We start from the raw sequence: 27,999 nt of genomic DNA, 5'->3' as shown, positions 1-27,999 counted from the left end.
TTTCGCTAAACATCTGAAACTCCAGAGTTGAGGTTAAATGAATTCCAGCAGAAGTTCGGAAGCCCTCAAAGCTGCCCTTTGTTGACACCAAAGCTAGGACCCAGGCAGAGATTCCCAGAGCGTTCCACCCCTGCCCAAGGAGATCAGGCCCCCCAGCCGCATTACCGCTGTGCTCGCCAGCCACGGAGTCCACGGCGCTTCCCCCACTCTCTGAGCCCACACTACCGCCGTGGTCAGCAGGGGAGGTCCGAAGGGTGGAGCCGTCAGTAGCTGCTGTGCTGCCCTCATCGTCGGAGGCTGGAGCTGAGAGAGTAACGAGAGCTGTTACAGGTAAAAACCCCTCCTGGGGGTGACAGCATCAAACCACATAGCGCAGAGGACACAGTGCAGTTTACATATCCTGTCATCAAAGGAAAAAGGGAAAGATTTGCTTTGCTGGTTCATCACCAACAGGAACAAACACTATACACGGTGCGTAGCAAACGATACTGAGACAGAGGGAAACCCCAGTTCGCTGGGCATTTCCTTCACTGCTACACTATAGTGCAAGGAGACAGCGCAGAGATCCAACGAGAATCTGTGATATGATGGACGCTCAGGTTTCTAGCTAGAATGCCTCACGGCCACCATTGTCTAGGTGTTACTGACACCTGCTGAGATCAGAATCTACCCATTATCATTCAAAGCGCAGAACTCTGAATTTTAATGAGATTTGTTTTTGCAATCAGTTAATTTGTGCTTCTGGTAGGAAATCACTTATCATGAGCTCTGGAATCAACCTCTGTTCATTTGTTTGTTTGGTCAGGTGGTCAAGAGGGGAGCTCATGGGGAAATTTCACCCCTCCACATCATCCTCCTCAGACGCTAAGAATGAAGCAAGGAAATCCCCCAGAGACAGCCACAGCATCCAGGATCAGGGCTGAGCTGAGACAGGAGGAAAATGCTGGATGAGATACATGGGGGAAGAAAGCCAAGACAGCCACAGAGCACAGGAGGAACACAATCGGCACACCACAACAGCCACCTCCAAGCCTGAGATGACAGCAGCTAACGAAAACTAAGAAAAGCAACACGCCACGGCAGCAGGTGAGAGGGGACAGCCAATGTCTCCCCCTTTCTCTTCTACAGGGTAAAACTCCCAAGAGAAGAGAAAAAAAGGGAGAAAATGAAGAAAGAAATACAGGGGAGCAGCACTCTGGAAAACTCTAAATCAACCCAGACATTCCTCAGTTGATTTTCCAGGGGATTATTCAGGTGTTCCCTCTTCCTCTATTTGGTCCAATTCTCTACTCAGGACATTTTTTTCCCTTATGAGATCAGCAAAGAGATTATGAGTGTAAAAAGCAAAACGAGGTCTGAAGAATTCCTATGCATTTTAACTCTCCATGAACCCCCCACTCCGAAGCTCACAGCCCCCTGATGGTGAGCCACGTTGACCTGGAGCAGGACTCAGCTTCTTGCAATTTCACTTTTATTTGTAAATGAAGAGAAAACAGGGAATGGTAGGAGCTCTATCTACTTCTCATTTCCCTTTTCGTGTTGTCTAAAACATTTGGACTCTGGTGCAGACCCCTGAAAGCTGTTACTGAAGCCCTACAGCCAACCACCCAGCAAGCCACTCTCTCGGCCTCTCCTTGGGGAACCAGCAGGAGCCAGGCAGCATGCAAAGTGTAAAGAAGCGGAGCCATGAGTGCCTTTGCCGAGCTGCATCACTGTGCCCTCCATACCCATATTTCTAATGCAAAGGCAGAAGCAGGAAGTCCAGAATGGCCTGTCAAAGCAGCTGCCCGTTCCACTCTCACAGCACTGGAAACAAGGCCAGAGGGTCCTGGGGCCCTGAGCCGTGCTCCTTGCTGTGGACAGTTACCTGATGCTGTGGTGTCAGAGAGGGTTCCTGCGTCCAGAGAGGAAGAGCTGGGTGCCTGGCCGGACAGCCCCAGGCTCTGCAGGCCCAGGGCACTGCTGCTGCTGCCTGGGAAACAAGTGGAGAGTGAGCACAGCATTCCCTCCAGACCCCATCCACAGTGCTGCTTTGGTCACCTGCTGCCCTCGCGAGTCTAAACTCACCAGCGTGTGACCCTCTCTGGCCTAGAGGAAGTTAAATCAACAGCCACCGCTGTCTACCCGAGTTTGGTTACAGACAGGGTGGAAGGCTTCCCTTGGCTCAAGCAGGACACAGGCCGGAGAAACCTAACAGATTTGGAAGGAAATAATCCCAAAGACCAAACTAACAGAAATGAGGAGATTGACACTCAGATGGCAAATCCCACCATGCCCCTCTCACTCTCCACCTGTGTCTCTGAACAGCTCTCACCCAGATCAACCTCTCCCCAAATCTGGGGACAAGCTAAGTCAGCTGGATATCAGTAACTGCCAAACCCTCTCTGCTGTGCAAGGCCACCGGGCGGCTCTGTTCCTGGCATTGCCTTCTACCTTGCTGGTCCTGCTGCAGGCTCAGGGCAATGGCTAGTTCAACCATGGTCTCGTCATCTGCATCAGGTGGGATGTCCAGCATGGGGGGGAAGCCCTCTGCACCTGCCAGCAGGGCCTCCAGGGGAGAGGGGTTGCCATTGTTGACATTTTCAGCTGTCTCCAGCACCATCGACTCAGACTGCAGAGAGAAAGCTCTGTCAGTTTCCCATGGTAAATGGCAGCTTTTTCAAGTCCACAAAAGAGAGCCGGAGGAGAATCTTCCTCCTCTTCCTGCTGCCAGAGACTCACCACCATCTCAAAATCTCCATGGTCCACCTCACTCTGTTCCTGGCTTTCCTGACGGATGTGACCACCATTCGGAATCCCTGATGACTGCATTTTGTCGTCTGCATCATCATCGTCATCATCATCCTTGTCTCCTAAGTCAGAGAAACCCCAGTCACCTGAAGGTGCCTATTCTTTCCTCCCTCAGCATGTGGTGCAGTAAGTCACAAAGCAACATAAACCCAAGCCAAGCTACCAGAGAGAGCCCTGTGCTTTAGAGGGTCATCCCAGCCTTATCCTCCCTATTCCTGGACCCGGCGGGATCTGGGAAGATGGCTCTGGCATTGACAGCTTGCCCCCTTAGGAAAACATTTTCCCAGTTGATGATGTGACCAAAACAACAAACAACAGCCCCCCTACCAACACCAAAAAAACCTTGGATTTCCAAGAGATCTCCACAGGCAGTGAAATCTAAGACCAGTATGCCCCATGAGGCCCCACCAATTCCCAGGAGACTGGGCAAGACCAGGAAAATAGTATACTGGAGATGTTTATCTGTGATGTCATGGCAGCTTGGAGTATAATTTCACTCCTGTCCAAAATAACTGGGTCAGTTTAGTTGTTTTCACACTGCATAATCCTCACCAGAAGGTGCCAGAACTAAAATGTAAAACCAACAAATGGAAGCTAGGGCAGCCCCAGTGGCTCAGCTGTTTAGTGCCATATTCAGCCCAGGGCGTGATCCTGGAGACCCAGGATCGAGTCCCACGTCAGGCTCCCTGCATGGAGCCTGCTTCTCTCTCTGCCTGTGTCTCTGCCTCTCTCTCTCTCTCAGTCTCTCTGTCTCTCATCAATAAATAAAATCTTAAAAAAAAAAAAAAAAAAAAAAAAGGAAGCTAAAGGACACCACTATAGGTCCTGTCCACGCTGGCTTCTGTGTGAAGTGAGAGGCCATCTGAGTAAGGGAGAAGTCAGGGTTAGACTCCTAATTGTCAGAAGATGGTGGAGTCCTCACCTTCTACTCATTAGGTTGTGAAAACATGTGACCATGGCCTGAACTGGAAACATTAACTCCCTGTACTCTAGCTTCCAGCCTGTACCTAAACTGAAGCTTACATCAATAAGTGAGGATTATAAAGGAAGATTATCTGAAGATCACCAAGTTATACACATTCCTCTAGACCTGCAACCGTACCACAAGGTAGCTACCAGCTACAGGTGGCTGCCAAGCACTTAAAATGTGGCTAGTCCAAGCAGAGATGTGGTGTTAGTGTAAGCTACCCACTAGATTCTGAAAACTACCAAAAACCATTTTCAGAAAGGAAAACTTCTCATTAATAACTTTTCATATTGACTCACATTAAAATGGTATTTTTCATATACCAGGCATATTTCTCTTTACTCTTCATAAAATGGATAATAGAAAAAAGTTAGGTATGTGACTTTTGTTAGAAGTTTCCTCTGGAGCCCAACCAAGTAACCAGAGTTACATAATAATGCTGACATTCAGACACTTCACAGAACTGCTTTTACTAAAAATGTTCAATCGTATGCCCTTGACCTGTATGCAAGTATATCAGGAGAGAAATCTCTTGTGCAATTTGCTAGCAAACTGACTGTAGGTTAAGTCCACTGGGGCTACTACCCCTTAAGGCAACAAAATGGGTCCTTAATGAAGAGTTTTTTTATGCCAGGAAAAATATAGTTTTCCTGGAAAAGGGCCATTTTTTGTCTGTGGTCATGTGATTTTTGTGATTGTTCTTATTTTTGCTATAAGCTCTTAGAACACTTTCAGCCAAACAGAAGATCTTCACTTTAGCAATAATGCAAGACACGTAAGAATCTTATGATAGACATTTTCAGAACCCGGGGCACCTGGGTGGCTCAGTCAGGAGTGTCCAACTGTTGATTTTGGCTCAGGTCATGATCCCAGGGTCATAAGATCAAGCCCTGCACTAGGCTCTGGGCTCAGCTAGGGAGTCTGCTTGAGATTCTCTTTCCCTCTGCCCCTCCCCCTCGCTCATGTGTATGGGTACACTCTCTCCTTAAAACAAATCTTTTTTTAAAAAAAAAAAAGATTTTATTTATTTATTCATGAAAGACACAGAGAAGAGAGGCCGGCAGAGACAAAGGCAGAGGGAGAAGCAGGCTCCAGGCAGGGAGCCCAATGTGGGACTCGATCCTGGGTCTCCAGGATCACGCCCTGGGCCGAAGGCAGATGCTCAACTGCTGAGCCACCCAGGCGTCCCTAAAACAAATCTTTTAATAAAAAGACATTTCCTGCCATCCTTGACTTGCTTTTACTATTATATCTTTATTTTCCTACGGCTTCAATTTATTTTATTTTTATTCTACTTACCATACGCATTTTCATAGGACACCTTAAATTCTTTATGGAATAAGATAGATTAAAACAATGGATATACACAAAAGTTTCCAGGACATTGATCAAAAGGAGCAACATCTCCTAAGGCTATATATTCCTCTCCCAGCTCCATCACATACACACACAAGCCTAAACCCAGACCTCACATTACCCATTGGAGTGTTGCTTCGAGGGGAGGAGGGCAATGTCACATGTCTCCGCTTGTTTCTGGGCCTTAGGACTCGAATTAGAGCTTGTTTACAAGAGAAGCTCACAGCAGGATCCTGAGGTCGGGGGGGAAAAAAACCCCAGCATAATTAGATTTTATATTATTCATGAAACTGTATTACAAAGATTTTCTTTCCTGGCCAGTCACTTAGATGTGTAAGAGCTATCCATCTAATCTCACTTGCAACCCTGCTGACCAAGTTCAGTAGTTAATCCCATTTCCTGGCATGGCATATGTAAGACCCACTCCCTGCATCCCTCAATCTCAGTTCTTAGCAATAGATTGGCAGGTCATTTGCTCCTGAAGTCACACTGGCTCCCAGCAAATAGATTTTGGCTTTCATCAGATAGCAGGTTCATCTTAGCTCTATGCTAAAATCAGTACTTCTAACACTAAGCTTCTATGACACAGTCACTGGAAACCGATCTTTGACTTTCATTCACAGATTTATTTAAGTAATACTAACTTAGCACTAACTATGTAGCAACTACCACTACATTCCCTTGGGATTTAGCACTAAACCAGAAAAACAAAATCCATCTCCATTTCAAACTTTTCTCTAGCATGGAATGAACGAGATTATAAAGCTTTTACTGATATTCAAAACTCTTACTTTCCACGACCTTCCTTTAAGTCTATTGTATTTTGTTAATTTAACAAAGTTATTTTAAAAAAATTTCCAGACACTCCCAGGCCAATACAAAATTATCTGGGGCTGGAGTAATACGTACAGGACACAGTAGCATCTGCATGTAGATCTTGGATGCTGTATTAATACAGTCCAGCTCACAGGTACAGTAGCCATGAATTATGTCTACCAGGGCATTGACAGTAGCTTCAATATGAGTCAGGCCTACAGGGGAGGAAAACATAGTAGAAAGACTTCTAGCTACTTGTGAATCTACAACAAAAGTGCAAATTCTTATCCCTACATAAAGGTCAAGCTAACAAAGAAATGACAAGTGCGCACACACGACAAAACAGATGAAAAAAACATGCATAGAGAATGCAAGTTATCAACATTATTTATGATTTGCTTTATTAACAGTCAGTCTCCTAATCTCCCAAACTGTCCTCAAAAGCCTTTCCAGATATCCTACATCACAGCAACGAGTAGTTGTCTACTCTTAGATAGTAAAAGGGCGTAAAAGTATGAAGATGTGAGCAGGCTGTACTTGTTCTCCACAATCCCCAACCCTTAGGTGATAATAAACTTGCCTCTGATCTGCCTTTTAGGCTGACTGCCCAAGCAACCTGCAAACACAAATCAGCGCCGGTGCTCACTCTACTTTCCTAGATGGCTTTTCAGATCCTTACCTTTCCAATTAAACTTTGGACAGTGAGAAGTCAGATGCCAGACACAGCAGTAGGTTGGAAATAAAACAATTCTCAAGGTGATGCTTCACTTTTACCTTCTGAAGTGGCTTTACCCAAGGTTTCAAAAAAGCAATTATAACTACCACTGAGGATACATGGAAACACAAAAGTGCCTCTTTATGTGAAATATTCAACCCCCCAAGAGAAGATACAGTATAAGAAAATCCCACTTCAAAAAAAAATCCCACTTCTCTGCCACACTGCTAAGCTCCTGTGTCACAGAGAATGCACTGATCTCAAAGACTTCTATTTCCTGACTATTAATTCTGGAAGAGATGGATGACGAAGCAAAAGGATAAGGGATCGACCTGTTCCAAAACAGAAATTGGATCAGGCTTCAAGTATCCCTTTGAACATGATACCTGGCAGGCAGGCAGGTGCCAAGAAGGCATTCTTGGGTTTGGATGCGTGGAGTTTCCAGAAGTGGTTCACCAGCTGGGTGATGAAACTACAGCAGTCTCCTTCCAGCTGCTTCTGAGGTTCTCTCCCCTCATCCACTCCTTCTAATAGAGCAGGAGAAAGAAAATGATTAACGATGGTAAATCTGACAGGGAATTTAATTTGTTTTAAGGTTAACTCAGGTCAAGGAAGCTTGCCTGGGGAGGGAGTTTCAAGTGGGGCCCCAATCAATATGCCAACTATCCCTAGACTCCAGCAGGCACATCTAGGAAAGAAACAGTCTGGGAAAGGAATATCACAGAAAACATTGTATGTTAGAATTAAGTAGAAAGGGGAGCATTCAGGATCTTTACAGCAGACTCAGAGATCTCAGGTCCAACTGCTCAACTTCTAAAAACTAGGGGAACATCTGAGATTTTTCTGGCACAATTCCTGGATGAGAATATCAGAAGGAACCGGACGATGACAGCAAATGAGAGCATGTAAGTAACAGAACTGTAAAGGCATTGATAAGCTGTATTTGATAAAGCAAAATGAGTTAGGTACCCAGCCAACGTGAGGACAGAGGAGGAAACAGAATCAAGCACTGAGAAAGGCCACTGAACATGTTAATAAAAACATTGGCAAAAAAATAGCACAAAAACAAGATCTGATCCTATTACTTTAACCAGGGCACAAGCTTAGGTTTGCCCTGAAGATCCTAAGCAGTAGTTACTTCAGAGACGGATTATATCTGACATCCAAAGCACTAAATAAACTCAAGGATTTTCCAAGGCATAAACACTGGAAAGAGTATTTGCTTCTTAAATGGTACAATCTAAATGTCGAAAGTCTTACGGTACAAAGACAAGAGTAAAACCTCTCAGAGCATGCACTCAGGTGGAGGCCAGAGACAACAAGAGGGTGAGAGGGTAGAGAGGATGTATCAAGCAGATTTCAGGACCACGACCACATAGGCCAAGTTCACCTGTTTCCATCGGGGGCAGCTTGGATTCCGTAAAGTGGACAAGGTTGTTAGGGCGCATGATGGCAATGGAACGAGCAGTGATCACCAGCCTCTGGAAGACCTCAGGGTCCAAATCCTTGCCCTCTCTGCTGGATGTGTTGAGACACTGCACAGCTTTGCTCAGCAAGGCCTGATCCTGTAACGAAAGGGTCGCAGAGTATGAAGCAAAAGCAAGGGCTTCATAGGATACTAAAGCCAAAAGGAGAAGACAGCAGGCAGGTCATCAGGATGGCTATTTGGCTCTCAGGAGAACAGGTTAAGTACAGCCAACTACTTGGAATAAGTCTTCAGAGCAGCCCAGGACAGGTAAGCTTCATAATACACAAAACGTTAAAAGCACAAAGTTCAAAAGTCATTAAGTATCGAAGTAGAACAGGAAAATGTGGAACTGCCTGGTTCTCCAGAACTGCAACAACCCAGATGGCTTTGCTCCAGTAGAAGTGCCATTTCTCTACAACTTCCTATCCCCCAAGTCTGTTTCTAAACCTGTCTTTCCATGAGAGAACGGTTCAGCAGGTTAAACTTGCATTTTTCAAGCCTCTGGGCTGGAGGCACAAAAGCTAACCGAGGCGTCTGGGCTACTGGCTTCTTCCTTGTAGAACTGACTGGTCACCTTGACTGGTCACCTTTCCCATCTACAGTAATTGGCCTAAGTTACTGCCTTTGGCCACCACTTTCAGTTATAGGTGAGAATCCCCCACCCCTACCCCATGCCCCAATTTCCCCCTCAGAGTCTCTCCAACTATCCAGCAATTCCCTCTCAAGTGAGTACACCTAAGCAAGGGTTCACAGTTGGAGGAAGGATCTCAGTGATTCCCCTGCCCTAGCTCTTTTCCAGAGAACCCTCCCAGTCTCTTAGATCTTGCTGAACCTACTAGAGACAAAAAAAAAAAAAAAAAAAAAAAACCAGTGTAAACCAGAGACCCATTAGTCTGCTTGGCTTCAATTTTGGGGGTAGTTGTTCACTTCTCAGGGGACACTTTAGATGCTATGGGTCTCATCTCAATGACTTCACTACATCCTCCTCACTTTCCATGTGAAGAACCAACTGGCCTGATTCCCTGTCAGTACCACAACTTGCACTTCTACGGAAGGCATCTAGAGAGGCAATGATTACCTTGTGGCTGTGATAGGCTGAGCGGCTGGTGTGCAAGCTGGCCAGAAGGCTCTTGGACTGCTGCTGAACACTGGCAGGCGCTGGCAGGGACAGCAGCAGAGTGGCCAGCTCCTGAGCTGCATTCTTGTTTCTCTCCTGGTGCAAAAGACAGTAGGGTTATCGCTGGGCTCACCAAATCCATGCAGAACCAACTATGTACACTCTGCCCTTCCCCATTCCTCTTTTCTAGACCACCAGGGCTAGGTTATGCTCCATGGACTGCTAAGAGCAAAATGAGGAATTTCAGAAACTGCTATCCTCCCATGATAAAGGAACAGGAATCAAGTCCAAGCCTATGGATCCTGGAACAGTGTTCTTTTTGCCAGCACTCATCTTCTTCTATGAAACACTCTCACGATGGATCCCCCAGAAGTAGGACAGAATATCTTAAGCTGGAGATTTCTCTGGAGCTTCATTGCAAATCAATGTTATTCTACAAATATAGCTGCAAGGCCTGGGGCCTCTGACAACTCCACTGACTTCCTGCCTCTTCAGAAACCTTCCATGTGCTTTGAAAAAGTCACTTGCCTTCTCGATGATTGGGCCAACAGCAAAACAGCTTTCCAGGGCTTCTAAAGAACTCACAACCAGCCTAGGGAGACAGAAAAGCTGGCCTGAGTACAACCACCACCCTTCTCTCTGGTTGTGCTTTAGCCTGTACAAACTACAGTCAGGGGAACCTTGGGAACAGCTAATGAATGCCAAATACAAAATCAAAGCACAATAAGACCTGCCACAGGCATCATGCATATCATTTCCTTGCGTGACAGGCCAGAAGAAACCTGGCTCCTGCTTGGAGATCAACCTGAGGCCGTGTTCATAATCCGTAACTGAAAGACAGGGCTTTTCTTCCTCAAAGCGGATAAGTGCTTCCTTCTGCTGCCTGTGGCAGGGATCACTGAGAAGGGCTTAGCAGTCTTGATGCAATGGGACCCAAAGCTCAGGTGCCCAGAGATCAGGAGGCAAAGGGATACACAAAGGGAAAGGTTAAAGCCATCTTCTTACACTGGGAAGGTCCACGTTGTACTTTATTTACACCTCCAAGCAAATGTACAAAGGCACTTCCTGTGAGCCCCTAAGTCCGGGGAGAATACAGACTGAATTTTCAGGAGCATGCCAACTGCCAACATTCACAGGGCACAACAAAGCACCTTTAAAAAACTGAGCCACTTTCTCCTGGGAAAGGAACCAGAAACCCAGCTGTTGAAGGGCACCTAGTAACATTTTCCCCAGGGCTTACTCCTGTGAGTTTAATGTAGCATGGTAAAAAGACCAACATCTTGATGCTGAGGCTCCAGGCATAGAGGGAAAGGCATGGAGAAGGCAGCTGGAGAGAAACAGGTCAAGGGGTAGCAGAAGGCAACAAAGAGCAAGGGAAGGGGTCCTGAGGCATGAAACAAAGGTGGATGGAACAAGCTCTCCACTGGCTTGTCAGATGCTAGGATTTTCCCATCATCCCACTGCCCGCCCCTGCCCCCTTCTCACCCACTGTGGGGAGGGAGCGGAGAGGGACAGGGGATGGAAGAAAGAGCTAAGAGGTTCTGGAGCGGCCACCACCAAGTGTGCACATACAACCCTCTACATACTCCACTCTTACATGGGGATAGCTCCACAGCCATGCAAAGACCAGAACAGAAAGAAGCAGGAGGACTCTACCACAGAAGCAGAATCAACGCGAAGCCACACCATCGGTTACACTGCTCTCTGACACACACTCACCCGTGCAGAGAAAAGAAAGAGGGCATACTAACCGGTCCAGCTTGGTTAGGGACTCAGTTTCAGAACTTGGGGGAGAAGCAAAGGAAAAAAAAAAGGAAAAAAATGTGAAGCTCAGAGAAACCTGGAAACATATCCTAAGCAAACAATATAAGAACAGGGAAGGGGGAAAAAAAAGAGAGAGAAAGAGAGAGAGAGAGAGAAAAGGGTGGGGGGCAGGCTGCTGGTGGGAGGCAGTGATTCCAAGCCAGGCTATTCTTCCGACTTACAATGTAAGAAACTCAGCGTCTTACATCGTGAGTCGCCTCATCTACCGCACAAACCAGCAGCCGCCTAGCACAAAGAAGCCAAGCGCAATGCTTCAGAAGGCCACTGGGGGGAGCCTGGGGAGGCTCTGAACTCTGCCGCACTAGCGGCAGCCAGCATCTCGCCAGCAGCGCCATTACCACCTAAGTGGCTGCTGCAGAGAAAGAGAAGACGATGACATCAGAATGACCTGGAAGATTCTCCCCTCTAATCTCAGCAAGACTGGACCCAAATCTCTAATGCTGGCTTGAGCATCTTCTACTGGGCAGCCTCTGGCTCCTCCAAAGGGCGCCTGAGCATTAAGAGAAGACACAGAAGCCCCCAGGCAGGCAGACTGGAGTCCCACGGCTCTGAGCACGCTGCCAGGCTCCGTTTGCAAACTAAGGAGATGCAAGGGTGTCAGGTGGCTCGGGGGTGAGCTGAAACTCACAGGCTACCCTTGGGAGAGTCCTGAGGGATGGATGCTCTCAGGACAGGTTGTGCTGGGGGAGGGGAAAAATGCTGGGGACTGGAGTCACCCCCTGCCCAGGCAGGTACCTCTCCAGGACAGTTCCGCTGGTGGTGGCAGGAGCCGCAGGGTCGCTGTCTCCAGTGCCGTTGCTCTGGTTCAGGTTGGAAGGACAGATGTTGCTGACAGAGGCAGAGGGGAACTCTTCTGGGGGTTCATCGGGCCAGCCAAACTGCTCTTTGGTTTTGCCGTAAATTTTTACAGCGTCAATCATGGTGACGCCTGCTGGATCCACCGAAGCCCCAACTGCAACAAGTTAGAGAAACCTCTAGGAAGCACATTCTCTAAAGGGCAAACGTGGCCACCTCCAAAGTGAAGACTAGACTCATGAGTGAGAAGTAGCACATCCCATTGATTTTAGTCATGGAGAAACTCTGTCTCCAGAGATTCGAACAGCGCTTGAGCCCTGGAGACACTGACTACATATGAAGCAGTCCCACTGACCAGAGGCCTAGGAAGTCTACCTCCCAGAAGAACCCCTGAGCACCACAGCAGGAATCCTCTGGGGCTATCAGGGCACTGCATCCCCCAGCCTCCACCCTTAGGGAACTCAAAGCACCCCCTTTGTTCAAAACACAGATCATCATTATTCTTCCTAACAGCAACTATTTCTAAGAACAAGAGCATGAGACAGGCAACCACTAAATAGTAGAGAAAGACGCCAGGCTCATCAAAGAGTCAGGTGTTTATATTAAGAGTTTAAAGTGTCCGACACAGCAAGGCCAGGCGTTGCTACTCATCCCTCTCTCAGTGGTGTGTGACCAAAACCCTCGTGCTAGAAGAACACATGCTGCTTTTGCATCCCAAGCTTGCCTCTTCTCTGCCTCGCCATGGAGACAGCCACACCAGCAAGGCTGAGCCAGCCCCACAGATGCGGGACATAGAGGCAGAGTCTGCCCCACCTTTACCCCTCAGATTCTTCAGTACACCCCTCTCCTGCCCCCCTGCCTCCTGTCCACCTCCGGTAAAGCTCAGAGGTCCAGGATGGCAAAGATCACTGAACAGCAGAGAGCAGAGGGCTCCTAGAATACTGGAGAGCCACAGAGAAGTGGCCCCAAAGTCAGCAGGCAAATGAGAAGGGCAGGCCGTGCCAGAGGCTGGCGACTCACTGAAGAGGTTCAGTTTCTTGTCAGCCTGCAGGGCTTCTTCTCTGGTGAAGGGGAAGTCAAACCAGCGGGAGCGACTCAGGTTAAGCTGCATGGTCCTGCCAAAAATCTCAATGTATGATGGGGCCCGTTCAATGGCCTGGGTCCCAATCTGGATCCGCATGCCTGTCATCACCATAGTGCTGTTGTTGTTGCTGATCTCAATGGTGAATCCACCAGGCTAGAGGGAGGACATGCACAAGTCAGAAAACGGAACACAATTTCTTTAAACGGAACACAATTTCTTTAAGGCAAACTTGGAACACTTCGTCTGCTGGCACCAAAGTGTACAACCCCAGACAAATCCTCGATCCTTCTTACTCCTTGGTAATTACTTATTTACTTCTGAGGACAGGAAAATAGAGGCAGGGAGTGGACAGTCTCCAATTTGTGGCTACTTCCTCCCTATCACAAACCACCTCCTGCTGCTAACATTGGAACAGGAGCCGTTCTATGTGGAAGTCGAGAATAATCAGCCATTTATTTCAAGGACCACTAACTAGAGTCTAAGGGTCAGTGACTGTAAGGATAGATTTCACACCTGCATTCTAAGAGCAGACGTGTGTTCAAACCATACTTCTACCCAGGCACCATACCCTACCCAGCAGTCCTCACCTTGGTGTTGGCCACATACATGCCGGTGGAATTCAGCCGGTGCTTTATCTGCTGCGCGTTGTACACCTGCAGAAGGTCATTCCCACCAAACTCCACGTCCGTCAACTGCTGGTTGTGTTCAAAGAAGTCGATGGGGAAGGTCACCTGACTAGATGTGCGGGTCGCTGTGGGGAATGGCACCAGTGTACAGAGACCTATCAGTAAGTGTGCTGCTCCTGCCTCTGCACCCACTCCACAGGCAAAGCCCCTCCTAAACCAATCCCACAATCAACGCTCTAACCTCTTCTGGACAACCGGGATTATAACATTCCTATCAGCGTGATGCCCACATGTGGCCAGCAACCCAATGGTCATCATTCCTTACCACAATTCAACAAGTGGGACAAAGAACTTGGGTGTGGTACTGAGTAGTTAGTAACAATAGGCTCTCTCGTGGATGGTTTATTTAAAGTAAACAACAGTGGGGCACCTGGGTGGCTCATTGGTTAAGCATTTGCCTTTGGCTCAGGTCATGATCTCAGGGCCTTGCTATCGACCCCTGCATCAGGCTCCCACTTACAAGGGAGTTTGCTTTTCCCTCTCACTCTGCTTGTTCTTTCTTCTTCTCTCTCACATAAACAAAATCTTTTAAATAAATAAACAACAGAAACTATTTCTTTACAGTAGGATGAGCTGCATCATTACCTCAAACACGGACTCTAAGACAAATTTCATTCAGGGGATGATTCTTGCAAAGGTTTCTGCTTAGCTAGAGTCACTCATTCCTGAATTCAAGCCTTCACATTCTAAAGAGTCCTCTATCAGCCAGGAGCAAAACACCCAGCTCAGAGATCTATAATGGGTTCTCTGCTGCTCGGTGGGCAACTGATAAGTGGAAGCAATATTCCCTCGGTTCCATCTTATACTTCACACATCAGGCAAGCCATGTTCCCCAAACCCAGAGAAAAATCTGTCCAACAAGGTCCACGAGATCATTCTTTTCACGGCACCTAAGAACCGCTGAGCTAAAGTAGAAAGCTGGTGAATGCTTGTCATCTGTCCCATGGGCTTCTAAAAATCACAAGAACACTGCTGGCCTCAGGAAACTTGACACAGCTTTTGGGAAATTAACTAACACCTATTCCTCTACCTTTACAAAATAGGCAAGCAAGAGAGGCACTCTTTCTTCATGGAGATTTATCATAGTCTGTTCCAAGTCTCATCTAAAAGACTGCCATCCCTGTTCCCCCACCAGTCTTTTCAGGAAGGGCCTTACTGATGGTAGTGGTCTTGCGCTTTCGCACAGGCTTCATGATACTGATAACACTGCTGGGCTGCAGGGAGGGCTGCAGCCAATAGGAGGTGTTCTCCACGTTGGCCATGTAAATGCGCAGGCTGCCATCCTCACACAGCAGGATCATCGTGGTCCGCTGCTGCTCGTTGCAGGCCGTGTGCCGAATGGCAACCATGTCTTGGATCTGGCATAGGGGACAAAGGAGTGTGAGAGTTCTCACAACTATAGATCAGAATCTACAAAAAGAGGCAGAGATCCAACTAGTTCCACAGTCAGTCAAGGGGTGTAGAAGAGCAACAGGGAAAAGGCATCTAGGAGAAAACAGGTGAAAATTCTTTGACAAGCCTCTTCTACTGAAAGAGCTGGGCAAGGAACATAACATACAAATACATAAATATAAAATTAGACCAGGTTTCACAGCCAAGTGATAGGAGCATCTGGCACTCACCTTTGCTTTCGCAGGCAGCGTCTTAATCTCTTGAATAAGGAAAGTGTCCGGTTTCACCATAACTACCAGTGGCACACCTGTAGTTTGCTGGACACAACATACGAGGCCAGGGTGGTTCATCACCTCGGACCACTGGCAAAGGGCAGGAGATGTCTTACTGCCACCATTGGAACTGCAGACAACAAAATTGGCCACAGACAGAGTGTCAATTACCCCTAGTCATTTTTTTCTTGACTTATAGGCCATCCCAACCAAACACTTGACTCCAGAGCAATGCATCTTTCCAGGGACTGGAGTTACCCATGAGTCTCAAGTTTATTCTGAGCCACATATATACTCTCACATACACACTGTGTGGCCCCAGCAAGAGTCCTGGTTTAGAAATCTCCTCTGCTGGCCTCCACTCTCTGAGGAAAGAGGGGTCTCAATGTGCCTAGAGGTCGTCAACTGAACAGAGCTGCCTAAGGCACATGATCCCCGGTCCTATCAAGCATCTCCAAGTACGTGAAATTCTGTGTCAATGGTATCCCATTTGCTTTTCACAACGTTTCACAACACAGAGGCCAGAGAGACCTGGCCTACAGCACTTTCCTGGCTCTTCAGTGACAGAAAAGGAAGACAGGAAGAAAGTCTAAGTTTCTTCCTCCTAGCTCCCTAAATACTCACCACCTCACGTGCACCTCTATTATCCATACACCTGATGCAAGCTTCTACCCGCCACCCCCCAATCCCGCAAACCATGCCCCCATTACTGACACCATGTTCTGTGTACCGATCAACTACCCCAGCAGGAAAACTTAAAGGGCATTTTGGTCCCGTCAGTGTCTAGGAGCAACTGATGCCCCCTTCTCAAAACTCTGTTAGCACACTCAAGCTACATGCACTGCCTTGACCATTGCTTCTTCCTTCTGAATGACAGTGGTCCCCAAACCACCTCTTACAGCTTGGGGTCTGCATGGTGGAGGACAAACCATGCAGACAGCCAACCTGCCAACACTGGGTGCCCTCTGCTTGTAAAAGGGAAACGACCGCTGGAGCAAAGTAAGGTTCACCAGGTTCCTGAGAAACGCCAGTACTGGGCCAGGGCATCTCCCCGCTGAACACGGGCACTGTGAAAGCTGAACATGAAGTGCTCCTTCCCACCTTTTGATGTTGATGGAGAAGAGCTGCAATACTTCCAGAGTTGTCCTGCTAACGGTGGCTGCGAATGATCTGCCTTGACAATAGCTGAAGAACAACATCTGCAACACATGGGAGTAGTAGACGGACACACCACCACCTGCCACCTGGCTGTTACTGTCCTGTCAGAGCAAAAATACGACACTTGCATTAATCTTAAGTGTTGCCTTCGGGACCAGCATCTGGTTTTGCTGCTTATTAGTTTTAAATCATGAATATGGGCTCTCAAAATTTAAGCCCTGTGGGTAAATCTTAAAATACCCTGAGAGTCAAGGAACTTCACAGTGAATCAGTTTGGTCCTCGAGGACAAGTATTTCTGCCATTAGGGGAAAAGTCAGAGACTAAAGAGATAGAACAACGGAAGAGCTGCTATACTAATGAGATCTGGAAGAGCAGGAGAAAGCAGTATCTGCCCAAACCTTCAAGTCCTCATGGTTGATTTCCAGCACATTAGTGACGTAAAAGGGTCCCTGCTGGGCACTGCTGGCCTCTTCCATGAGCTGGGTATAGATGTAACCAGCTGAAGACATTATAACAATGATGTTCTTTCCCTCCTCGTTGAAGAGGAAGGTAACATCTCTTATCTTTGAGCTTGGCAGGAGAAAGTAGAAGGTCGGGCTCAAGGCATCAACAGACAGGTCATAAATCTGCAATACAGAAGGAAGGGACATCTATTTCAGTCCCACTCCCCAAATTATCCTGACAAATCCAAAGACCTGCCACTAGTGAGTAATGGGTATTCCTTCTTCTCCTTCCAACAAAGGTCTGGAAGTATCAGGCACTGAGCATACAAAGATGGGTATCTTTATATTCTCCCTCAAGGAATGACTAGGGGACAGATATGCATCTACAAATTCTATGACGAGTACAGAAAGAGCCATGCACTTGATATAGCAAGGGTAGAACCAGAATCAATGTCCTGTCACCTACACAAAGAAAGCTCTTGCTCGGCACCACAACAAAAGGTGAAAAAAATGTCATGATTGCTTATCTTTAATTTCTGGGACAAAATAGCACAGAATGGAGATCAGACATTTTGGATTCAAAAACAAAACCATTCTAGAACTACATCATCAAAGAGCAGTAACTATACCTTGACAAAGTCCGCAGTGACAATCGCTAACTCGGTCTGCGAACCAGGTAACCACACAGCTTTGATGATGAAGTTGCCCGTTGCCAACTGAGGGTGCAGCACCAAGTGATCCGAAACAGAGCCTGAGCTACTGAAGGTCAACACGTGGCAGTCCTGCACAGGGTTTAAGGAGCAGACTGGTTAAAAGATAGCAGGAGGCAGGCTAACTCATTTCAGCTCTTTCAAGTCTTCCTGAACATTCCCTGCCTTCAGATAGTGTTCCCACTGTCAGATAATACACTCAGGTTTCAAGAACACACACAAAAATAACTTCCAACACAAGAAAGATCTGCAAGAGCTGGGAGAAATTCAGAGAAAGATTTCTTTTATATTCCAAAAGCTTTTAAATTTTCATCTTAACAAGGAGTACACGAAAGTGTCCCTGAGAACAAAGGAGAGGAGAGGAATGCGATCCATGCAGGATCTAGAGCAAGAAATAATCAAACTTAGATCAGATTATTACCTTCAGCCCACACACAGCAAGGTAGTCCTCCTTACAGGGATTCCCAGTGAGGCTCAATACAGTAAAGGGGACAGGAGCAGAAGCCAGGCGGGTCAGAGTCAGCTTTCTTTTGCTGGAATCTGCTTGCTTCAAGAGTGCAGAAAGCTGCAGAACAGTGATCTGCAAGGGGACAATTGCCAGATTTCCTTATCGCCGTCCTCTTAGAGAACATAGAGCCCAACAAAAGCTCCTTCAGTGGGGTACTAGTCCACAGCTAAGCCTCTTAAGAAAACCCTAACTTTCTCCCGGCTCAAAGAGATGGAATGCCTTTAATTTCCTCCTTCATGTGACAACAAAAGAGAGGAGTAATGAAACCAACTCCTCCTTGTATAATCAGTTCACAAAGATCATTACCCACTTCCTGTATGCTATCATCCTTTCCAGTTTTCTTTTTTTTTCCTTTCTAGTTTTCTGTACAAGTTTTTGTTTTGTTTTTAAGTATCTTAGAGGGATCTTATGGATTATTTGGATTTCTAGTTTGTTTTTTCACTTAAGATAAAGCTAAAACAACTTTACTGATGATAAAGAAACCAGAATACAGAAAAATGTTAACATATCTGCCACTGTTCCAACCTCTACCAGTTCTATAAAACCTAAGCTTCCCTGTGTCCACAGTGGGCCAGGAGGACAGGGAAGAACTAAAGAACACTGAGTCTTCCCATGAAGACTTTTATTCTCTTGACTTGTGCCCTCCCTCCAGCATGACCAAACCAGGCCAAGCCTGGGAGCCATGCTGTCCTAGGTAATCATGTCATTACCCTTCTCTGAGGGCTTGAAGGATGTTTTGAGTGGGAAACTACTAATGAGAAACAGCAACTTTGTTCTAGTCCCATTGCCTCTAAGTCTTATCAACAAACTCAGGGGTGGAGTAGAAAAAGCTCATTAAGCTCCATCCCCTAAAGCATTCTTAGAATCCAAGACTTTTTCCCAGAAGGCCAACCTGAGCACAGTCATCAGTTTTGTTTAGCACTTGACAAACATGACCAGGATGCCTGGGTGGCTCAGTGGCTGAGGGTCTGCCTTTGGCTTGGGTTGTGATCCTGGGGTGCTGCGATCAAGTCCCTCATTGGGCTCTCTGTGGGTAGCCTGCTCCTCTCTCTGCCTGTGTCTCTGCCTCTGTGTCTCGCTCATGAATAAATGAATAAAATCTTTAAAGGAAAAAAAAAAAGACAAACATGACCTAAAATGAGTAGGAAAGAATTGGAAACCCACCTTCCCTTTCTCATGGCTAACTGCCAAATGCTGGCGGCGCCCATGCGGGGAGGAGAGCACACACATAGCCACCCGCCTGAGCACATGGGCACTAATTAGCTGTCGAATAGTCTGGCCCTGGTCTCCGCTGTAATTCATCCGAACATTTTCAAAGGCACCTTCCTGGGAGCCTAAGGTGGGAACCTGGCAAAGAGGAAAGGAGAGAACAGAGGCAAAGAGATCAAATCGATTCATACACTATTCATATGACTGAGATACTATACAATGCAGATATTGCTTTCATTCAAAAGCAACAGATTCCAGTCTCTGATCTATGGACAGTTAGGTGAATCTCTCAAAGTTATTGTCAATCCAGTAAGAATAACATAATAATGTTTCACCAAGCTAAATTTAATTAATAAAGTAGAGGCTTCTTGAAATGTTAAAATGGTTTTTTTTTTAAGTGAAATGATGCTAATGACAGAGTGGTTTCCATTCATCTGACCTTGCAAAACTAAAGTCAGCAACTTTATGATCACCAATACTATCCCAATAATTAACTTCATCTTTAATAGCTCGAAGTCTAAAAGCCATTACCACTTTTACCAAAATACCAAAATATCTGTATGTATGTGTACATGTATTTCCAAGGGAATATTTCTCCCTTAAAAACAGATACCTTCTGAGATCGGTTCCCATACCTTGTTCATTTGCACACTTCCTTTACAGAAGCACAGACACTTTATGCTGGTTTCCACTACTTTACACTTGCTACTACACAGGACAAGCAGAACACACCAGAACTCCTAGCCTCAGTGCAAACAAGAGGACTTAATGTGAATAATGACTCAGGACTTCTAAGCCATTTCATATGAAGAACTAGGGAGAGTTGCCTAAAGGGCTATAAGCAGAAGACAACAAACATGAATTCTGCAAGCCAGTGGAATCTTAGGGAAGAAGAGGTTTTCTACTTTAGATTCAGAAGAAATTCTAACTACAATTGCCCCCAGATGCTGTCTCCAACATCTTGGGAGTTGATCTATTTTTATGAACTGAAAAGGGGACTTATTCACTGGGTTGGCCCAAATGACATTTTCTGTCTTCTTTTGAAGATACCCTCACACATGGATCTTCATGCTGGATAGCTAGGGATTGGCTGTCCAAAGGATCCTCCTCAGAGTATCGGCATAACTTAGCATTTCGCTAACTACGCTCCTCCGGACACACTCACCATCAGCTGATCTGTCATCTCAACCACCTTGTCCACGGTATGCAGCTCCCGGAGGGCTTGCTGAGCCCGGCTGCTGCTCCCCACAGCTGAAGCCTGCTGAAAGTTGGTCTGAATGGCATCCATGAGGAAATTGAGCATGTCTAACACGAGAGGAGCGAAGGAGAAATTGGCCTGAGAAAAATCCAAATACATAAATGAAAAAAAAAAAAAAAAAAGAAAAAAAAAATAACAAGTCGTACTCATCATAATACATCTTGCCAGTAACTCTACAATCTAGAATCCAGTTTCCTCACTTCCAATTTGATATTCTAGCCATATCTCTTCCTCTCAATAACATTAGATTTGTGCTACAAACTCTAGAGCAATCTTTCTAAACCAGAAATCCCACCAAAAAAAAAAAGAAAAAGAAATCCCACAGACACCCTAACGCTAGAATATATCCATCACGTATGATTAAATTCTCTCCTGTGCATCTAGAATCATTCTAGTTACATGCCATCCTTGAGAAAACTGAGAAAACAATCACGTAAATCACTTTCTGTAGTCTGTACTTCAGATGAGGAACCCTGGCCAAGAAAGGTACTCTAGAACTAAAATACACCCTCTCCTGCAAACTCCCATAGTACTCCTCAGTCTCAAATCCCTCCCTGTGAGGCAGGGGCTTGACAACACATCCTACTCATGTCAGTCCTGTGAAAATGAGCCAACTCACAGAAGAGAGAAAGTAACTCTCAGCCCCTCAAAGCACATTGCTGTATCAGCCCTGCGCCTGGCCTGCTCGTGAACCAACCTGCCAGGCTCCACACACCACCCAGCATCCCAGGCACCACCAAAATGCACACCTGGTTCTGCAGCTCCTCCCGGCAGCCCTCTACTGTGCGGCATAGGCTGCTCTTCTTTGGCTTCTCTTCGTCAGCAACCTTTCCATCACTGATAGTGACTTTGGCCTTGTCAGCTGGAGAGGTGCTAGTGTGGCGCACCAGACTCTCAGAAACCCTGGGTTCACTCTGAAAGGCTGACTCCTTCATAGTGGAGCTCATGCCACTGCTAGGAGTTCGCTTCACCAGCGCCTAGAGACAGGAAACATCAGAGGCCCAAAGCCTGAACCACGACCCAGATGAAACACTGCCTGAATCTTGGAGGGAAATCTGGACCAGGAGGAGAAATCAGCCAACCATTTAAATGATATCCAAATGCCTGAATTCTGATTTTCACAATACCCACCTAATAGTTAACACTTTACCCACTCACAGCAACAGGTCTTGATTACAATATCCAAACCTGTGATAGTAGGTCTTAGAAAAAAAACTGCAAGACCTTTAATGACTCTGCATGTTCTAACACTCTAAGTGAAGCACTTAGGCCATGATCAGTGACAGACCCAGAACGTACTCCTAGACCCAGGCCACCATGAAGGTGACATGGCAGCTTCCCAATCTGGCTTTAGCATTCTCGTGTCACTAATAAGTCACCCTTCCTAGCCCAGGAAATGTTCCAAACTCTCACCAAACAGCTGCCATCTTCCTTGGCTCCACAGTCACAGAAGAAGGACCCGTATTTGGCATAGGAAATCTCATGATCCTTGTGGCACACCTTGGCGCAAACTGTGCACACACCTACTCCATCCACCATTTTGCAGGTGTGACAGTGGTACCTACAAAGAATTAGAATGAGCAAATAAGCCCAGCAGCCCCAACAGTCAAGACCCAACAAATCCTCACCTGAAAGAGAACTATTCTTACCAATGCTGGTTCATGAATTCTTTCTGAGTGATTGTGAAAGTGCAGAGTTTGTTACAAAGAGAATCTTCATCCTTCAAAGATAACAAATCTTTTTAATCAGAAATACACCCTTCTACACAGGCACCCCCAAAAGTATACCCTACAGAGAATAAACAGTCAATTCATAAATGACCAGTAAAACTTATTCTGGAAAATAATCTGCAGGCTGTAAATGCGCTACAATTCCAAGTGAGAGCTTAATGTTGTAGGGATAGAAAAAAATAAACCTAGGGGCACCTGGGTGGCTCATTCAGTTGAGCATCTGATTCTTAGTTTCAGCTCTGGTCATGATTTCAACCATGGGGTTAAGCCCTGCATCAGGCTTCATCCTCAGCGGGGACTCTGCCTGCGATTCTCTCTCTTCTTCTCCCTCGGCTCCTCCTCCTACTCATGCAAGAGCTCTCCCTCTCCTCCCCCCTAAATAAATAAATAAATCTTTAGGGGAAAAAAGAAAAAAAAGTTTTTCCACTTTCTCTGTAAGGGAGTTCACACCATAACCATTAAGAATTCATCCCTAGGACTCCATTATGATACAAAAACCAAACAACTGCAGAGTAAGTGACTCTGGATGGAAGAAGGCATATGCTTATTCAACAGCCCATTCCCTAAGAGATTAGATCCCCACAGCTTGCTCTGTGGAGACCTGGAAAATTGGTCTGGCATTAGTCATATAAGCTGGGAGAAAGCAGACAGGAGTGGGAGAGTTTTGAAGCACACAGGGCTAGAAAAGAGGGCCAAAGGCTGGTTAGCATGAGCTGTGTCAGTGCCAGTCAGTCAGCCACTAATAACCAGTTGCCTGGATGGTTACATGGTACTTACTGAATCTTCAGCCTGCGAGTCTTCCTCTTCCACTGCCAACTCCTCCACCCAGTCCGAGTCCACCTCAATGGCCCGCTCCTCCCCATCCACTGAGAGGTGACTTGGGCCTTGACCATTACTCTGGCTCAGGGCATTGGTGACATCAGCCAAGTAAGACATAATATGGCACGTGCACTCCAGGACTATCACGTGCTAGAAGAGAAGACCACCATCATACCAAAGAGACCTCAGCTTCTCCATACCTAATTATTATGTACTGTGTTTTCTCAAACTTTTCCCAATAAAGCTGAAGATCAGAGAAATGGTTTAAAAGCAGACAAAAAAACATGTTTACATTATCTATTTCCTCAGCTCTGAGCACTGTAACCACATGTAGCCAATCAATATGCTGTACTGAATTAATGTGATTCTTTCATTCTTAAGCACAAAAACCATTCTCCACAAAATGCTATAAAATGGGGCAAACCTGAAATCAGGAAAGCAGGTAAAACTGGAGGCAAAAATCATTCAAGAAAAGATGACTGATACAGAGAACAGAATGGTAGTTGCCAGAGGCAGGGGGAAGGAGGGGGTGAGTGGAGAACAGATGAAGTGGGTTCAAAAGCTACAACCTTGGGATGCCTGGGTGACTCAGGGGTTGAGCATCTGCCTTTGGCTCGGGTCGTGATCCCAGGGTCCTGGAATCGAGTCCCGCATCAGGCTCCCTGCAGGGAGCCTGCTTCTCCCTCTACCTATGACTCTGCCTCTCTCTGTCTCATGAATAAATAAATAAAAATCTTTACCAAAAAAAAACCTACAACCTTCCAGTTATAAAATAAAAAAGTCACAGGGGTATAATCCACAGTATAAGGACTACAGTTAACAACATACTGTATTGCATATTTGAAAGTCACTAAGAGAATAGATCTTAAAAGCACTCATAATTAGAAAAAAACATCTTGGAACTATGTATGAAGACATGTTAAGTAGCCTTACTGTGATCATTTCACAGCCTACACAAACATCAAATGATTATGCTGTCCACCTGAAAATAATTTAGTGTCATGTTAAGGATACCTCAATTTAAAAAACGAAAGAAAACAAAGACTAGATTAAAAGTATGAATGGGCTCTCATTGGCTTTTTTTCCTACCATCAGTATTTTTTTAACCACTGGTGGAAGACACTTACATTACCAGGTTTTAAATTAATGCAATAAGAAAGGAACAGCCTCAGAAACCAAGCAAAAAGTCTTCCAGCAAACCACTACCAGTAGCTTAGGTTTGCCTAAAATCCCAGCTCCTGGCATCAAGGCCTCAGATTTCTAAGTTCCTTCCCTTTGCACTCTTGACAGTTCAGAGCTGAGAGAAGAAACATGAGCAAGAAAGGAAGGAGACATGAATGGTGCTGTGCTAGGTCTCAGAGGCCAGTTAGCTCTTTTTAGCCACTTATGTCCAGTTCACGGTAGGGCAAGTAGGAAAAATGCCTGAATGCAAGATTTCTGTCAGTTTAAAAACCCTTCTTCTCAGCAGTAAACAATACTAGCAAGTGGACTAGAGCTGAGAAGGCAGTACCTAACCCCCTAAAACACATACTCAGAGCACAAAGTTCCAATGCAGGAGCAGGGAACAATTTTCCACAACATAACAAAATCTAAAAATAGCAAGAATTTACTAGGTTTTAAGGATTCAGTTGGATGTTTTGTCTATCGTCTTGTATTCCCCCTTCCCTCCCCTCATCATTCCTCATAACCCAGTAGAAGCCTGAGAGCACGCAGTTCATGTTACACACCCCCAGGGCTTTGAAATTGTGGGCAGGCTGGCTAGGACCAGGAACCAGTCAAAAGGAGAGTCTTCTACATGACCACAAAGAAGACTCATCACTTCCTGACTGCTGTCAAGGTGCATTTCGCTTACCTTTCCATGCATCACATTGGCATTCAGTTTTTCAACCACGTTCTTCTGTGATAGGTATTTCTTGCTGTCCCAAAGGAAAAAAAAGGGAGGGGGGGGGCAGGAGAGACACAAAAATCATCTAAGGAATCAAAGAAAAGGAACCAGTTTCATGAATCCTGGTTCAATTTGTGACACTGGGAAGCAAAGTCATTCGGAGAAAGCACTGAGGTTTGGGGTGTTTTGGCCTGATCACCAACATGTGGCACACTTTCCCTAAGACTTCTCTTAGGAATAATGAACAGGAAACCCTATTAAGAATGGGACGAAGATGGATCCCTGGGTGGTGCAGTGGTTTGGCGCCTGCCTTTGGCCCAGGGCGGGATCCTGGAGACCCGGGATCGAGACCCGGGATCGAGTCCCACGTCGGGCTCCCGGTGCATGGAGCCTGCTTCTCCCTCTACCTGTGTCTCTGCCTCTCTCTCTATCATAAATAAATTAAAAAAAAAAAAAAAAAAAGAATGGGACGGAGGTGGAATCTAAAGTGAACAGTTACAGGCCATTCCCTCAATCTCCAAGAAAAAGGAAGAGACTCAAGTTCTTTTATACTCACTCCAAGCTACAAAGAAAATAACCTGCAACAAATTAACCCCCTTTTCTCTAAGAGCAGTGCTGCACCGATAAATGGGCTCCTCCAATTTCATCATCTTACCATCTGCTCAGCCAGTCCACAGCAGCATTGTGGAGCTGAAGATGGCCAGCACCTTGACCTGCACTGGCCAGGGTGGCCATCACAACCATGAGTTCTGGGAAACCAGTCCCATCACCGTTGGCCAACATCTCTGTCGCCATGGGGATCAGGGTACCCAGCAGCACAGCACACACACCTTCCCCAACTTGGCTGGTAGAAAAGAAATAGCAAAGTATTAAATACACAACAGGAATCTGACTGTACTTTTAAATGTATAAAAATAACAGACGTTGGGCAGGCTGGGTGGCTCAGCAGTTTAGCGCCGCCTTCAACCCAGGGCGTGATCCTGGAGACCCGGGATCGAGTCCCATGTCAGACTCCCTGCATGGAGCCTGTTTCTGCCTCTGCCTGTGTCTCTGCCTCTCTCCCTCTATGTCTCTCATGAATAAATAAATAGAATTAAAAAACAAAACAAAACAAGTGAGGATGTTGAAAATTAAACATTAAATATGTGACTTGCCCCCCATTTCCTCCCTACTTCATATATATGCACCCAGTTTTGGACTTCAGCTATTAGAGCACAAAACATTCACCCATGTGACAACTGATAGGCCAAGTCACTTCAAAACTTTTCCACAGGAGAAATTAAGGAGCTCTACTAGATTCCTTAAGTCTAATGAGGGGAGTTCTGGAAGCACTCAAAAGGCTAAGGACCAATGCCTGAAGGAAAGAAATCAACAAATGGGTCTCAACGTTCACTTGGGGCTCTTAGGAACACATGACCCAAATGTATTTGTTCTACCTGTTTTCCCGAACAATGTACGTAGTCAATAGCTGCAAGAGCTGCCGGTTCTCCTGAATCACATCCAGTTGGTCGGAGTCTTTTGGGGGTGATGCGGTCATGCGGGTGAGCCAGGCCTGGAGGCGTGTAGGCTCCACACAAGCCAGCTGTGCCAGAGAGCCACAGAGATGCAGAAGGCTCGGGTTAGGGCTCTTCTCAGCTACGGACAGACCAAGAAGCGTGGTCAGTGAAGAAGGGTAGGGACAGGAGGGAAGGCACCAACTGTGAGCCAGGAAAGGGGGAAGGAAGGCTTCAAGTAAGTTTTCAAATTCCTTTTCAAGTTCCTCGCAGGGATTCTCTGCACTTGTTACGCGGTAGTTATACTCGGGCAGAAGATATGCACAGTATTAGCTGGACATCAAAGTTCCCATAAGAAGATTACTAAAAGCTGTCACTCACTCAGCTGGAAGAGTTTGGTGAAGAATTTCAGAACTCGGTTACAAAATTTAGCAGAGAGGTTCTCATTGGCTGTTGCCATCATGATCTGCACGAGTTCTCCACTGGGAGGCAGAAGGGGGAAAAAATGGGAGAATCACATTAAGCCTCACATAAAAAGGCATCTGCTTCCATTTCTTCATGACGCCATCTCCCCCAAGGGTAGCTGGTCACTCGCCAATCAACAACACCAGGTATTCATGAGGTAGACCCCTCATCAATAACCCGAAGGAGTCAGCAATTAATCTAAGTCCTCCCCATGGTACAAATACCTAAGTAGGCCTTAAGTGTTCCCTGAGAAAAAAATACCTAATGCTTTCGGGAGGCATTCAAAAAATGCTCACTGAGTAAAACAAAATACGGCTAACCTGTCAGAGAAAAATTCCTCCATAGCTTTACGAGCCTGGCTGCTTTCCAGCTGCTTTTCCAAATACTGGAGACATTCCTCCAAGATGGATTCATCCAGTCCACTGAGGATCAAAAAGAAAAATTTACTACCAGAATGAAGGTCTGTTTCAGTATCTTCCTATATTTATTTTTAAAAATCCAAAGTTTATGACTGACCCTTAATGGCAATATTCAATTTTTTTTCCCAAAGCTTAGCATAAAAGCCTGGCTACACAGGAGCTCAGTACATGTCTAACACATTAAACTATAACAAAACAAAAAAGTTCCTAAAATCTCAGATAAAGCATGCAGTCAGTGGCTAAAAGTTCAAAGAATCATTACTGCTGTTTCATATTATAGAAAGAGGGAGGGAGGGAGGGAGGGAGGGAAGGAAGGAAGGAAGGAAGGAAGGAAGGAAGGAAGGAAGGAAGGAAGGAAGGAAGGAGAGAAAAGAAAAGAAAAGAAAAAAGAAAAGAAAAGAAAAGAAAAGAAAAGAAAAGAAAAGAAAAGAAAAGAAAAGAAAAGAAAGAAAGAAAAGAAAGAAAGAAAAAGAAGGAAGGAAAGAAGGGAAAAAAAGAGGGGAAAAGAAAAAAAAGAGCCCAAGACACTCTGGAGTCCTCAAAAATGAAGTCAAGAATGCCCATATTTGGACCCTTCATTTAGGAAGTTCTCAGTGGGACAAGCTACAACTTACTCTAC

At 45.9% G+C, this 27,999-nt stretch overlaps 1 protein-coding gene across 17 annotated transcripts in view; it reads right to left on the bottom strand.

The window, feature by feature from the left end:
• Positions 1–27,999, bottom strand: part of UBR4 (ubiquitin protein ligase E3 component n-recognin 4) — a 132,900-nt gene that overhangs the window by 60,221 nt on the left and 44,680 nt on the right. Inside the window, exons 30-61 of one of the 17 annotated variants that reach the window (XM_072751017.1) lie at positions 27,282–27,383; positions 26,878–26,978; positions 26,440–26,638; positions 25,659–25,847; positions 24,971–25,034; positions 23,077–23,268; positions 22,219–22,289; positions 21,983–22,130; positions 21,319–21,546; positions 20,477–20,647; positions 19,267–19,449; positions 18,016–18,174; positions 17,514–17,666; positions 16,840–17,067; positions 16,384–16,541; positions 15,241–15,412; positions 14,775–14,976; positions 13,520–13,683; positions 12,869–13,085; positions 11,789–12,005; positions 10,981–11,013; positions 9,758–9,821; positions 9,191–9,325; positions 8,035–8,209; positions 7,265–7,348; positions 7,031–7,171; positions 6,023–6,144; positions 5,235–5,346; positions 2,722–2,852; positions 2,434–2,611; positions 1,868–1,972; positions 166–303 (exon numbers count right to left, since the gene is read on the bottom strand). In XM_072751017.1, coding sequence (XP_072607118.1) covers positions 166–303; positions 1,868–1,972; positions 2,434–2,611; positions 2,722–2,852; positions 5,235–5,346; positions 6,023–6,144; positions 7,031–7,171; positions 7,265–7,348; positions 8,035–8,209; positions 9,191–9,325; positions 9,758–9,821; positions 10,981–11,013; positions 11,789–12,005; positions 12,869–13,085; positions 13,520–13,683; positions 14,775–14,976; positions 15,241–15,412; positions 16,384–16,541; positions 16,840–17,067; positions 17,514–17,666; positions 18,016–18,174; positions 19,267–19,449; positions 20,477–20,647; positions 21,319–21,546; positions 21,983–22,130; positions 22,219–22,289; positions 23,077–23,268; positions 24,971–25,034; positions 25,659–25,847; positions 26,440–26,638; positions 26,878–26,978; positions 27,282–27,383 — 4,736 coding nt within the window. The remainder of the gene's footprint in view (positions 1–165; positions 304–1,867; positions 1,973–2,433; positions 2,612–2,721; positions 2,853–5,234; positions 5,347–6,022; positions 6,145–7,030; positions 7,172–7,264; positions 7,349–8,034; positions 8,210–9,190; positions 9,326–9,757; positions 9,822–10,980; positions 11,014–11,788; positions 12,006–12,868; positions 13,086–13,519; positions 13,684–14,774; positions 14,977–15,240; positions 15,413–16,383; positions 16,542–16,839; positions 17,068–17,513; positions 17,667–18,015; positions 18,175–19,266; positions 19,450–20,476; positions 20,648–21,318; positions 21,547–21,982; positions 22,131–22,218; positions 22,290–23,076; positions 23,269–24,970; positions 25,035–25,658; positions 25,848–26,439; positions 26,639–26,877; positions 26,979–27,281; positions 27,384–27,999) is intronic. The other 16 variants (XM_072751018.1, XM_072751023.1, XM_026012032.2 and 13 more) reach the window with 16 other exon arrangements.

The sequence above is a fragment of the Vulpes vulpes genome, chromosome 2 (genome assembly GCF_048418805.1).
Source record: "Vulpes vulpes isolate BD-2025 chromosome 2, VulVul3, whole genome shotgun sequence".
Classification (NCBI taxonomy): domain Eukaryota; kingdom Metazoa; phylum Chordata; class Mammalia; order Carnivora; family Canidae; genus Vulpes; species Vulpes vulpes.
This window is presented reverse-complemented; position numbering and strand designations above follow the sequence as displayed.